This window comes from Scyliorhinus canicula, chromosome 3 (assembly GCF_902713615.1).
Source record: "Scyliorhinus canicula chromosome 3, sScyCan1.1, whole genome shotgun sequence".
In the NCBI taxonomy this organism is placed as follows: Eukaryota; Metazoa; Chordata; class Chondrichthyes; order Carcharhiniformes; family Scyliorhinidae; genus Scyliorhinus; species Scyliorhinus canicula.
The window spans coordinates 194,405,113-194,418,480 of record NC_052148.1 but is presented as its reverse complement, the minus strand read 5'-3'; the positions used below and the strand labels follow the sequence as shown (position 1 = coordinate 194,418,480).

General features: G+C 46.2%; 1 protein-coding gene across 5 annotated transcripts in view; it reads left to right on the top strand.

The window, feature by feature from the left end:
- ttc29 (tetratricopeptide repeat domain 29) overlaps positions 1-13,368 on the top strand; it is a 666,158-nt gene that overhangs the window by 538,456 nt on the left and 114,334 nt on the right. Inside the window, exon 11 of one of the 5 annotated variants that reach the window (XM_038791955.1) lies at positions 5,405-6,057. The exons of the other annotated variants lie outside the window; for them this stretch is intronic. Within the exon in view, the coding sequence (XP_038647883.1) occupies positions 5,405-5,409 (5 nt within the window). The 3' untranslated portion in view covers positions 5,410-6,057. Of the gene's footprint in view, positions 1-5,404; positions 6,058-13,368 lie in introns of those variants that run through there. 5 annotated transcript variants of the gene reach the window in all.

Genomic DNA, 13,368 nt, shown 5'->3' with positions numbered 1-13,368 from the left:
TGAAGCTGCTCTGCGAGCACTGAGCTCACCAAGCACCCCTCACAGTTATGCTCACCAGGTGCACACCTTTTGAAACCAGTTGTGCTTCGCGCCGTTCTGACATCACGCCACCGTGGTTGCATTTTTTCACACCGGGATATGGGCTCGTTAATGGTATGCTAATATATTACAATAAGGGCTGGGATTCTCCGACCCACCCCTCCACCGGGGTCGGGTCAGAGAATCCCCGCGAGTCCCGCCCCGACGCCGGCTGCCCTATTCTCCGGCGCCTTTTTCAGGCGGTGGCGGGATTCCCGCCATGCCGGTCGGGGGCTGTTGACAGCGTCCCCCCGGCGATTCTCCGGGACCCGTTGGGCCGAGTGGCCGTCCAGTTTTGGCCAGTCCCGCCGACGTGAATTACTCACCTCACGCATGGCTGGACCTGGCATGTGAGTGTGTGGGGGCGGTCCTCGGAGAAGTGCGGGGGGGGATCCGACCACGGGGGGTGCCCCCACGGTGGCCTGGCCCACGATCAGGGCCTGCCGATCTGCGGGTGGGCTTGTTCTGTGGGGAAACTTCTTACCTCCACGCCGGGCCCCTGTAGGGCTCCGCCATATTGCCCGGGGGCCAGCGCAAAGAAGAGAAGCCCCGCACATGTGCGGAAATACGGCGGTTGGTCTGCACATGCGCGGAAAAACACCGGCTGGTCCACGCATGCGCGAGATCACGCTGGCCGTTCCACGCATGTGTGAACTCGCACCGGCCCTTGCCGCTGGCTGGAGCGCCGCCAACCCCTCCGGCATCCACCCAGACCCTGAAAGTTCGGAGAATTCCTCACTTTCGGGGGCTGTTGACGCCGGAGTGGTTAGCGCCGGTTTTTCCACCGGCGAGGGGACTTAGTCCCCAGAAGGGAGAATCTCGGCCAAGGTTCCTGGCATTGAACAGCAGGAAACATAGTGCACCACTGTTGGGAGGAAGGGACGATTGCTTCCTATTTTTGTGGCAGTCTGAAACGCGACTTTGGCTTTCTCACAATACTTTCCGTTCTCGCTGCCAAACCCACCCAACGCGAACGGGAGCAGTAAATCTCGGCCATGGTTTTAATTTTATGATCTGGATATAACTAAAAGAGGATTTTGGACAGTTGTTTCTGGAGGGAAGTTGGAAACTCACCTTTTGCACAGAAGAGAAGTCTGGATTATTTTCACTCTCAAGCTCCCTTTAAATCCAGTCAAGCCTCCCGCCTGGAATAGGTGGGCAGCAGGGAAAAACTAGAGAGTTGATTCAATCAGCTTGCAGGGCTACCTCCAACTGAGTTAACTTTCAGATCGGAAGGGACCCTAAGCTATCCTTATGGGTCCTGGGGAAGTATTGTTGTTTCTTGACCAGGCATTCTACAGAGCTCATCTGGTTGTCCAGACACACTTGTAACTGAAGAAGCATCTGGGGAAGTTTCAGACGCCTCCACCGGTCTTTCTGGCATTTACCTAATGACAGACATACTAGTGGTGACCATAATATCAGGAAAGCCCAGCAATGGGAAGGAAATTAGTGAACTTCCCTCAATTCCAGAACATTGCCAAGTTCAAAGATTCTGTAAGTCTGATGGAGCATGATTGCCAAGTTCGCAATTGCACATATTTGCATGGGTTAGTTCCTTCTACCTTTCTCTGTTGGCTACCACCTCTTTCCCACATGAGCTATATTTAATTTAAGAAGTTAATTTGAAACAGTCCCTCCTCACTTTGTTGAAGAGATGTTTCAAAATATTTCATTTCTTAAACTAATGAATGTTAAGTTTGACCTGGAGTAAAATACTCATTTTTTGATTTAACGGTTCAGCAGCATAACGCTGCATGAATTCATCATTAACGAACTTGACAACCCTTTATGAGCACGAATTTGATTAGTTCATTTGTAAAGAGTCAGACACAATTATAGTGGTGCCAAACATGAAGAGCCCATTTGCACTTTTTGCTGATATTATTCTTTATTCATGTCTATTTTTCTGAAAAGTCTTGGGCCATAACATTTGGTTTCATATTACCCATATTTAAAGCTCTGAAGGTGTCCTTTTGCATCCAAAGTGGTGTGCACACCGCCTACCCACTTCTGGTGCATTGCTCAAAATGCAAGATCGTCCACCAATGCTATTTAATACCCCTTATCTGAGATCTCTGTATCAAAACTCGTGTAATTGTGCGCTCTGTATCCGAGCTGGTGGTTGCAAGTGTGGAAGCGATTGACAGTGTTTCTTCACCATCATTACCTTCTTGCTCTTCCACTTCTTGCTCCTACACCACTGCCTGGACAGGTTGCATTTTTTGGGTAACTGAAAAGAGATGGGATAGGAAGGGAGGCATATGATGCATGCATAGACTATCCAGCTTGTAAATTAGAAGGGATTGTGGGATGAGGGGAAAGTGGGACGTAAAATGGATTAGGTATGAACATACCATCATTCTCAAAACTCTCAGCCCTGCCACTGGCCTCAGCCTCTATGTAACTGGTCCAATGATGAAGAGCACTGTCTCTTCCATTGTGTTGAGGGAATGCATCCATGCCTGTCCTCTGCCGTTTTGGTGCTGCTGTCTGCGATTGTGCACCAATGGGTCCGGCAAGAGAAAAGGAAGTATGTCAGAGTGTGGTGCAATCTGTGTTTGTGCTGTGATTGTCATGGTTGAAAGCAGACAGTATTTCTTTTTTTGAACCTGTATGGATCACACCAAACTTAATTTACAGTTTCCCTCAGTAATGAGGATAATCTCTGGAACTCTGAGATCAACTCCAGTTCAGTGGTTACCAGTCCTCTCAAATGTCCCTCCCTCCATTCAACAGGATGCAGCAACATGCAGGGAAATAACTCATATCAGCAGCAACCTGGACCCTCCTGTTCACAGAGACCTCCAAGACCCCCAAAATTGTCACATAGCTCTATGAAACCCCCTTTGGACATGAATCAAACATCTCCAACAGCATAATACTGATAAAGCCTGGAGGAAATCTTGGGCAGAAAACATCCTCACAAATAAACACATTGGCCTAGACTTTCTGTTCCCACCACCAGCAGGCATCGTCACGGGTGGGACAGGATCATTTGGAGAGCCGGTGACTTTTACGTTTTAAGGACAATGCCGACTAGTATCACGGTTTGAAAATCCCGCCCTTTGTCTCCAACCCAACATCTCAGCAACCGAACTTCAATCTTCCTCCGAGAATGTGGACAGCCCTCAATAGAACACAGACAACACATGAATGATGTGACCAACTTATGTACAAGTAGCACTTTGATACCACACCTGGTTGCAATTATTGAAACACTACCAAAACCATGGGACACATAAATAGCATCTTGCCCAACTCATGTTTGAGGGTAACATCTGAGAGTTATACTTAATAATAATAAGAATAGTCGCTTATTGTCACAAGTAGGCTTCAATGAAGTTACTGTGAAAAGCCCCTAGTCGCCACATTCCGGTGCCTGTTTGGGGAGGCTGGTACTTGCTCTTCAGCAGGGCATTGGACTGGTTCAGGAACATGACATTAAAACTGTGACAACAGTTTCTGCTTCTAAAGCCATACAAAAGAAGAAGAGAGAGTTAGCAATATGTGTAAGGAGTGAAATGTGGATGGGAGGCTTGAAGGGGCAAGGCTGAGTTGAAATGGCGCATGTGTGTCATAGTTGATAAAATGGTTGGTATGTGAGTGAAGGGGAGTGGTGAATTGAGCAGTGGGTGAAACAATAGTTCAGTTGTAAGGATACAGAATTTGAATGTGCATTCACTGATCTTCAGCCCTTGTGTGAGATTATTGAACTTTTTGTGGCACTAGGGCGACACACTGACATTAACTGTGACAGCTGTCTGTTCCCCCTGCTCTCTCAGTGTCAGTCTGGAGGGCCTTCTATTCTCCTGTGAATAGAGGACCACTCTCCATCTCCTCAACCAAGGCCTTCAACGCTGCATTAGAGAACCTTAGAGCATTATCTCTGCCATTTTGTGCCATTATTCAGATTCTTTCAACTCTGAAACTCCTCTCCAACCACATCCATCAACTGATCCAGCTAGTATGCAATTCCCTTTAAAAGTACAGACTAAATTTAAGTGGTGCTAGGCTTGTACAAACTTGGAACCCCTGCTGAAATATGCAGACACTCAGCAAGCTTAGCACTGGCTGTGCACCACAGTTGTGGTAAAGACTAGCCAGCATGATCATTGAGATGCTCAAGCCCACTTCCTGGGGCTATTAAGTTTACCTTTTGGTAATGTTTCTGAATACAGCGTAATGTAAAATTCAACCTTTGTTGTGCTTTAGAAACTGGCAGAGAAAATAGGTTAACATTTAAGTTAGGGGAATGCTCAGACAGAAGCTTTTAACGGGAAAACAACATCAGGTCAAAAGATAGTATCAATTTTTTTCTTGCAGATATCTATGACAAGGAACTTTCTTTAAAGATTCTCTTTATGAAATCAGCACGATTATAATCAAAATTCTTACAACGTACGGAGATTCCTAAAGGCTAATAGCTCTACTCAATTGAGTAACTCAGATAAATTATCATTAATTAGCTAATAAAAACCAGCAGGTGGTTTTTGGCCCAGAGACATTCCCTTGTTATTTAAATTATGTATATTAAACTACAGCAATGGTAAAGTAAATGAAAGGGAAACAACAGATATAAGTCTATGAAAGCCAATGCAGGATAATGCTTCAATGAAATACCCCTCTAACTCATAGATCTTACCCAAAGGAATACAAGGTAGCTTTGACCCCTGTTTAAATAATATAATCCATGAATTAGCAGATAGCCATGTGCAGCTCAGAGTTAAACACTGATTATGCATGCAGTGCACAAGTGTGAGAGCAGCTTTCCTCAGAGGACTGTACTTGTGTTTGTTTTAGAAAAATTACCAATAATGACTAGTGGGAACAAGATTTGATCAAGTTCTGTTTTAAGATCACAAGGTCTGACAAAGGGTATGCTTTGATTACTGAGAAGAACTTGATATACAGTAAATAATGTTTGTTTACCTGGTCATGGTTTATTCATGTTAACATTATACACAGGGACATAATTTATGTTGTTGCTGCTTTGGTGTACATTTGATTATGTCTGTCCCTACTATGATTTAAACTTGAAGGGTAGTCAGATATCTGTATAAAGGATCAGCCTTTACTGACTTTCCAAAATTACTACTTGCTGAGATGATATAAGCTTCTGCCTCTCATTCTCTCTATATATGTGTATGTGTTATTTACAAACCAGTATATTAGCAATATACCTTTATATAGAGTTGTAGATATAGGAATCTGATAGCAGATATCTGTTACCCAAGCCACATCCAGGAAAGAGTTGTGGTTCCTGTAAAGTTTTCTGTATTCCTGTTGAGACATGCTTTTCACTTGTTTCATTTTTGTTTCACAGGTTAGCTGAACTGTTGCTTTCATAACAAATAAGAAAAATTGCAACAAAGTTTTGTGTCCAAAGAGGACTTCCTTTGAAGACCATAACCAGATATCTGTGGAATAACAACTTGCATTTATATTGTATCTTTAACATAGACAAAGCCAAACCCCATTCATCCCTCACTAACCTACAGTGGGCTTAGTGGGTTCCGGTCAAGCAAAGCCTCAATTTTAAGATTCTCATCCTTGTTTTCTAATCTCTCTATGTCTTCACCGCTCCTTTTCCCTGTAATCTCCTCCAACCCCACAACCTTCTAAGATATGCATGCTCATCTAAATCTTGAGTATCCCCAGTTTTAATCACTCCATCATTGGTGGCCATGTCTTCAGTTGCCTCAGTACTGTACCCTCCAAGTCACTCCAAATCTCTCTGCCTTTGTACCTTGCTTCTTACTTTAAAACGCTGTTTAAAACTTACCCCCTTATTCAAGCTTTTGCTTTACCACCCTTTTATCTTTCTATATGGCTCGATGTCATATTTTTTTTAATAACGTAAAGCATCTTGGGGCATTTTATTATACTATGGCACCATATAAATACAATTTTCTGTTGTTATTGCACTTAAGTATCAGAATTGTTGTCACTTTGGGAGAAATGCTGTGATAATTTTTGTTTTCTCTATGAACCTCTCTCCCCTCCCCCCCCCCCCCCCCCCCCCCCCCCCACCCCGCACCCCCCACATTCTGCCTTCTTTTCACTTCTAATGCTGCATTATTCACTTGATGCCAGTGATAACTCTTGTTAGATTGTTAATATGCAGAAAGCTTCACAATTTTATTCTTTGATTGTGCCGACACCCCAAACTGATATTGTCTATCACTCATTGCATTCAGTGTATTAAGAGTCAAGTGGATAATTTGGAATTGATATCAAGTTTATGTCGTTTTTCTTCCTCACGGGGGATTAAAGGACTTTCGTAAAAGGCCAATTGTTACCTTGGTCACTTTCTGAAGCTGTTAAATTCAGTTTCAGAACTTACCACGGTGAAATACCAACTCACAATTTCAGTGTTACTATTCTCATTCCATTTAGTACCATTAACATAGAAAAGCTTCCCATGATGTTACACAGAAGAATACCAAATCTGTTACCGTTTGGGACATGCTAGGTTTTCCCTGCGGCAACACAAAACAGTGAGATGAGCAATGCTTTTGGTAGTCAACCTTTTTTTTCTGGCCATCATGGGTGAATCACTCAGCTCTTATTACATGTTAGCTATACATTTTTTTGCTTTCTGGCCTATATAGAACTTCCCCAGCCATTGAGCTGGTAACTATAATTGCAACTTTCAAACAGTTTCACAGATGTGCTTGTTTTTCCCGTTGCTGTTAATGCTGTCAGTGCTATTGAAGAACTACTATGGTGCACTCGTTACTGCTCCTGGCTAGTTTTCTTTTATCGCCTAGGTGACCCTCCTGACAGTGACAAGATTTACCTGCATTCAGTTTTTAAAAAGAATCATTCAGGATGACATATTTCTGTATGTATATGTGTACGTCTGTGAATTGCATTTGTAATGTCTGGATACCATTCTCACTGTCAACGTGGAAATAAAATTCCACATTGCAAGAAATATTTAAATAAAAGCTGCCCAAATTGTTGAGATTTAAACTCCATGAACCATCTATTAGATGCTGAGCAGAACACTTATCTCAGACACAAAGCTGTCTCAATAATCAGATTTTTTTTCATGTATTTCGAGGTCCGACATGTATTTGTATTGTGAATTGTAAAAAGCACTCGTGCATAAAAAGTGTTACTGTTAAATGCTCACTGTATTGGAACTACTTCTGTTATATCCAAAATCACAACTGGGAAATCATAAAATGATTCTTCTGAAAAATAATTGCTGCTGTTACGTAAATTTTACAGCCGATTTTATTGTCTCTGCTGAGATTTAAAATGCAAATTAAACAATTATGCAGGTGTAATTGAATCAACATTCTCTCAAAATTGTATCAATATTTGAATGTTTGATATTGCATAGAATTTTCAAGTGTCTGTAATTTCATCAGATGCAATCAGGTCTACAACAGTACAGTATCAGTTTTTGCATTACTCTTTATGAATAACTATAATCAAAAGTATTAAAACAATCAGTTTTATTTCCTAGCTGCAGGTTTTATCTTTTAAAATGTTATTCTTAAATAAAGATGTAAACATACAGAAGCTTTCAGAGAACATGTTAACCTCCATAATGTTACTTCCTTTCTATAGTACTTGCCAAATCTTTCTCTAATTGTGATGTGATATCATCCATGGTCCGATTGATTTCCTGTACATATGTTTTCATTCTGAATAATTGAAAAAATAATTCCTTTTCTGTTATATTCAATAGAAGGAGCAAATTATTGCAGATAATCAATTGTCCAGAGACTAAAGCTGGTTGTTTTAGTATCATGGGTCGTACTTCTTCAGAAAAAGAAATGGAGTGATAGAGATAATATGATATAGTGATCGATTCATTCAATCATTGGGTATAAAAACATTAGCCCTGGGAAAAAAGCTGCCACTGAGAGCATTAACCACTGGGCTCAATAGTATGGCACTAAGCGATTTGCATTTTCAGAGAAATTTCATGACCAGAGTCAGCTCTCGTGAAAATGTGAATAAATTGCTTTTTTTCTCTTTCTTTTTATATAGCAGACAGCAGACAGCAGACAGCTGAATCCATTAGGGGCTAACTCTGTGTGTAATGAAATGAAGGCAATAACTGACATGATGGAAACCCTGGATTAGTTTTCAGACCAGCCTGAGCTCAGCTATTATGGCCTCTGTGTCAAGTTAAGGGTCCTTTGGGAGGCCTTGAGTGCCTCTGGATACTATTCTCACTGCTAGGATGGAAAACATCTCCCGAGTTGCAAGAAATATTTAAATAAAAGTAGCACAGATTGCTGAAATTGAAACAGTTCAAACTGCCTATAACATGCTTAACAGCATACTCGTTCCACCACAAAAGTGCCTCCAATGCAGCTCTATAAAGCTCATGTTGAACATGTGATAATGAAAGATGTCAGAACATTACAGGATAAACTGGTAAAGCATTTTCTCAACCGCAAAAAGGAAGCGACCTGCAGCGTAATCGCTTAACTAATGCTGTAAAATATACTAATTTGATAGGTTAATTGCAATGTAATTAGCCCTGATAATGCGATATGCACAGAGTTGATGTGTGGAACTGCAGAGCTGTAAAACATTAGTTGGATCTCACTATTTCTTACACAATTAAGTTCTTGATCTCATCTGGAGAAGTGTTAGAAAGATATTTTCCCTGAGGGAAAGGGTGGAGGCCAGGCTATTAAACTGCTAAAATACTCCCTGGCCTAGTTCCAGCAGTATGGGCAAAGGCTTGTGGATACGTTTTGGGCCACACTGAGCTGAAAGATCAGAATGGTGTTTAAAGTAGGTGAGACTTAACTTGCAAGGATAGAGATTGAAACATAGGTTTTAACGGGGCAGTGTTGCAATCAAGCATTGCGATTACGGTATTTTACTGTGCTAAACATGCAAGTTGTTGTTGAGTTTTAATATTTCTCATTTATTTTTAATAAAACCTAAGTTACAAAATCTCTCCATGGGTGGCGCGTTGGTACAGTGGTTAGCATTGTTGCCTCACAGCGCCTGCATTCAATTCTGGCTTTGTGTGGCGTTTACACGCTCTCTTCGTGTCTGTGTAGGTTTCCTCCGGGTGCTCTGGTTTCCTCCCACAGTTCAAAGATGTGCGTATTAGGTGGATTGGCCATGCTAAATTGCCCCTTAGTGTCTGGAGATGTGCAGGTTAGTTTAAGGGGTTACAGGGATAGGGCAGGGTGAATGAAGGGGACAGACCTAGTGCAGTGCTCTTTTGGGGGGTCGCTCTCGACTCGATGGGTTGAATGACCTCCTTATGCACTGTAGGGATTCTATGATTCTAAAAGCAAGTATGTCATTAGCTCATCAGCCATGTTTTATCTTCATGAAACAGGTCCATAAAAATACCATACAGTGTTTTTTCTTGTCGTCCCAAGAAACATTTATTTCACTTTGCTGAATGTATGAATTGGTTCAGCAAAATTTTTTGATTGAAGTTCCAAAACAAAAGACTATCAAAATGAACATCTATCTGCCTATCTATCCATATGTGTTTATTGACAGTAATTCAGAACTTCAATAGGACCTCTCACATCCCACTGCTTATGGATTGCACCCAGTGTTCGAACGATTTCCTGCTGAAGTTTTAGAAACCTATGTCTGGTGTCCACAACTTGTCCAGAGCAATTTATTTTGTTCACAAAAAGCTAATAATTTGCCATGAATATTCCAAAGGAATCTATATGGAAATCAGAATATCTGTATTCTCCGATTTTAGCATCCCTACTTATGCCTACAGCCTAAAACTTACAAATATTATGCAACCGGCAGGTTTCTGATAAATCAACATTGAATAACAATGACTACTTGTATTTATAAAGCATCTTTCATGTAATAAAACATCTCAAGGAACTTCTCATTAGTATTTTAAAGTAGTAGTATTTTTAAACTAAATTTGACCCCAAACCACATTGAGCAGATGACCAATAACCTGTGTCAAAGAGGTAGGTTTAAAGGAATATCTCAGAGGAGTAAGCAATTTAAGTAGGGGATTTCATTGCTTAGGGCAGCGACTGAATGCAGGACTACCATGACAGGGTTATTAAAATCGAGAAAGTTCGAGAAGCCAGAATTAGGTGAATGCAGATGTAAGGCGGGATTCTCCGACCCCCCCGCCGGGTTGGAGAATTCCCGGGGGGCGGCGCGAATCCCGCTCCGACGCCGGCTGCTGTATTCTCTGGCCCGCGAAAAAGCCCGCCGACGGGAATCACAACGCGTGCCTCGCAGACTGACGAGAATCGGCGCGACGCGATGGTCACCAGGGCTGCTGCAAATCTAGTCCCGCTTACATGACCACAGGTCACGGCAGTGTAAATCAAAGTAAGTTTTAAACTACGTCAATCAGTCATGCGTCAGCCAGACCAAGGAGGTAGGGGTTGGCGTGGGGCGGCCACTGGAGAGGAGACGGCACGACTGTGGCTGAGGGTTATGGGGGGGGGGGGGGGGTTTGCCTGGCCAGTTGGCAACAGTGGCGACCATGTAGCCCATAGCACCAGGCTGCAGAGGGGGATATGGGCAATGATGACATGTCGTCTACCCCCACCCCCTGCAGACCGTTATATTTGGGCATCACCCAGCGATGTCCGCCATAGCAGGGCCAACTCTTCTACATGTTGCCCCATGGGAGCTGGAGCAGGGACATGCCTGGGAGGCGGCAGAGGCTGCCGCAGAGGGGCAGGTGGCAGCCGCCCGCTGCCCAGGCTGGAGAGCCGCCCGCCCGACAGAACGAGGTGGTGCCACAGCGACGGAGGCGCCCGATGAGGCCCCGTGTGTACCGGCGCCGCTCGTCTTACCAGGACCTCACAGACCGGGCATGCAGGAGGAGACTCAGGATGAGCCTGGAAACTCGTCCATATCTAACACCTGATGGCACTGGGTGGGACTGGGGGGTGGACACCCTCTACCTGTGGACATCAAGGTGTTGGTGGCCCTGAAGGTTCACACGACAGGTTCGTTCCAGTCACTGAGTGGGGACCTGTCCGGTATCTCGGTATCTAACCTGTCCGGTATCTCCCAGGCATCGGCGCACAGGTGCATCCGTGCAGTGACGGATGCCCTGTACGACATCGCGGACCGCTGCATCCTGTGGACCGCGCCCACCAGAATGCCCGGGCAGCAGACTTTACTGCCGTTGCCAGGAGACCCATGGTCCAGGGGGCGATCGATGGGGTAAACGCCATGCGGCCACCAGCGGATAACAGGACGGTGTTCATGAACAGGAAGGGTTATTACTCCATGAACATTCAGGTGGTCTGTGACCTCTACATGAAGATCCTGCATGTCTGCGCCTGGTACCCAAGCAGTGTGCATGACTCGTTCATCTTGGCACAATCCTTCATCCCCGCCATGTTTGAGGGACAACTCCCCCCCCCCCCCCCCCCACGCCCCGGGCTGAGGGGCTGGTTGCTGGGCAACAAGGGTTACCCGTTGCAGTTGTGGCTGATGGCGCCTATATGGAGGCCACAGACTGACGCGGAGACCCACTACAACGATGTCCATGCAGCGACCAGGGGTGTGGTCGAGAGGTGCTTTGGGCTGCTAAAGATGCGCTTTAGGTACCTGGACTACTCTGGAGGGGCCCTCCAGCACCCGTCAGATAGGGTCGGCCGCATCGTTGTGGTCAGCTGCGTCCAGACCAATATAGCCCAGCAGAGGGGCGATGCGCTGGAGGCAGAGGAGGGGGAGGGGGAGGAGCAACATAACGAAGGGCAGGCCTCCCCAGATGAGGAGGATGGTGGCAGTATACAGGGCAGATGGACTGGACAGGGACTGGAGGCTGCCCACCGTCACCAGCTGGGCCAGTGCATACGGGACGGGTTGATAGCCGCACGGTTCACAGACTAGGGGGGGGCATGGGAATCGCCGGGTATGGGCACAGACTGCACACCACGGCACCAGCCCACCACCCTCACCCCGCCCACCACGGCATCACCCGCATGTACACCACCCCTCCATTGCACAATGGGCCGGGTTGACACGGTCGCCAGTGGAAGCGGGTCTATTGCAGGCCATGAAGGATGATGACAACCTGCTCTGCGATGAGCTCTAGGCTCTACATTGTTAGACAATGTCTGACTCAAGGCCACAGTAACACCCTCCACCTGGACCAACCATGCATCGGCCTGGACACTGCAGCGCACAGTCCCATCCTCTGCCCGGGGAGGGGTGGGGGGGTGGGCACACTCATCTGAGCTTGACATCCTATCACACCTCACACACACACACTGGCGCTCATCTCACACCCCATTCCCGCATGCATCGGACAGAGCACAGAGGCGGCTCCTGTTGGTGTGAAAGTGATTTTAATTACAAACAAGTTCATACACGTGCCCTAGCCTCCATAACTAATCTGTGTCCTGCAACCGTGCCAACTTACTCAGTGTCTAATTTTTTGGCCTTATGGGCCTATGACTACGTCTAGGTGCTTCCCCAGACGGTACAGCAGAACTGGAGGCGGACTCCTGTGATTCCTGCCCTGTGACTAAGATCCCTTTGGCGGCCATTTCCTGGGGCGGCCCAGCCTAGATGGGCCAGGCTGCACCTCGAGCAAGCGAGATGGCAACCTGCCAGCCTGTTCTGCACATTGTCCACCAGATGCTCCTGGGACGGAAGGGGGGAGGGGTGTCCGAGGTGTTGCAGTGTTCCGGGACCTCCCCTGCAGGAGGCACCGGCACGGGCCCCAGCACCTGCTCCTCCCTCAGGTGCCCGATGGCCCCCGGGCCTCTCCATGGGTCGGAGATGCGAACGGATCCAGCACCCGACGCACACCCTGCTCCTGGCGCTGCCAGCCCTGGAGGCACGCTCTGGTATCGACATGGTTCTGCAAGTTTGCAGCCATGGAGCTCAGGGAGTTAGCCATCCTTGTCTAAATCTGGGTGACGCCGCCCGGCACCTGGGCAATGGCGGCGATGCCCTCAGCGATGGCCTGCTGAGACTGGGCCACGGCATTAAGTGCCGCTGCGATCTGCAGCTGGCTCTGGCTCATGGCTTCCTGTGAGAGGGCAGCCATGTTCTGGGCCACAGACGGCGCCTGCACGGAAAGCCCCAGGCCTTGCACACTGCTCCCCATGTTTGACACCGTCGCACCCATTGCCTCCACCGCGGACGCCACCCGTGCGGATTCGGCCTGGGTGCACGCATGACTGGCACCACTCCCTGCTCCTGGACACGGGTGTGGTGAATGTGATTCACACCGGATTATAATCTGTATGTACATGTGTCTGTATTGTAAGTGCAGTTGCACTACCTGTCCTCCAGGGGGAGTAGCTCTGGGAATGCTCGAGTTAGAACATA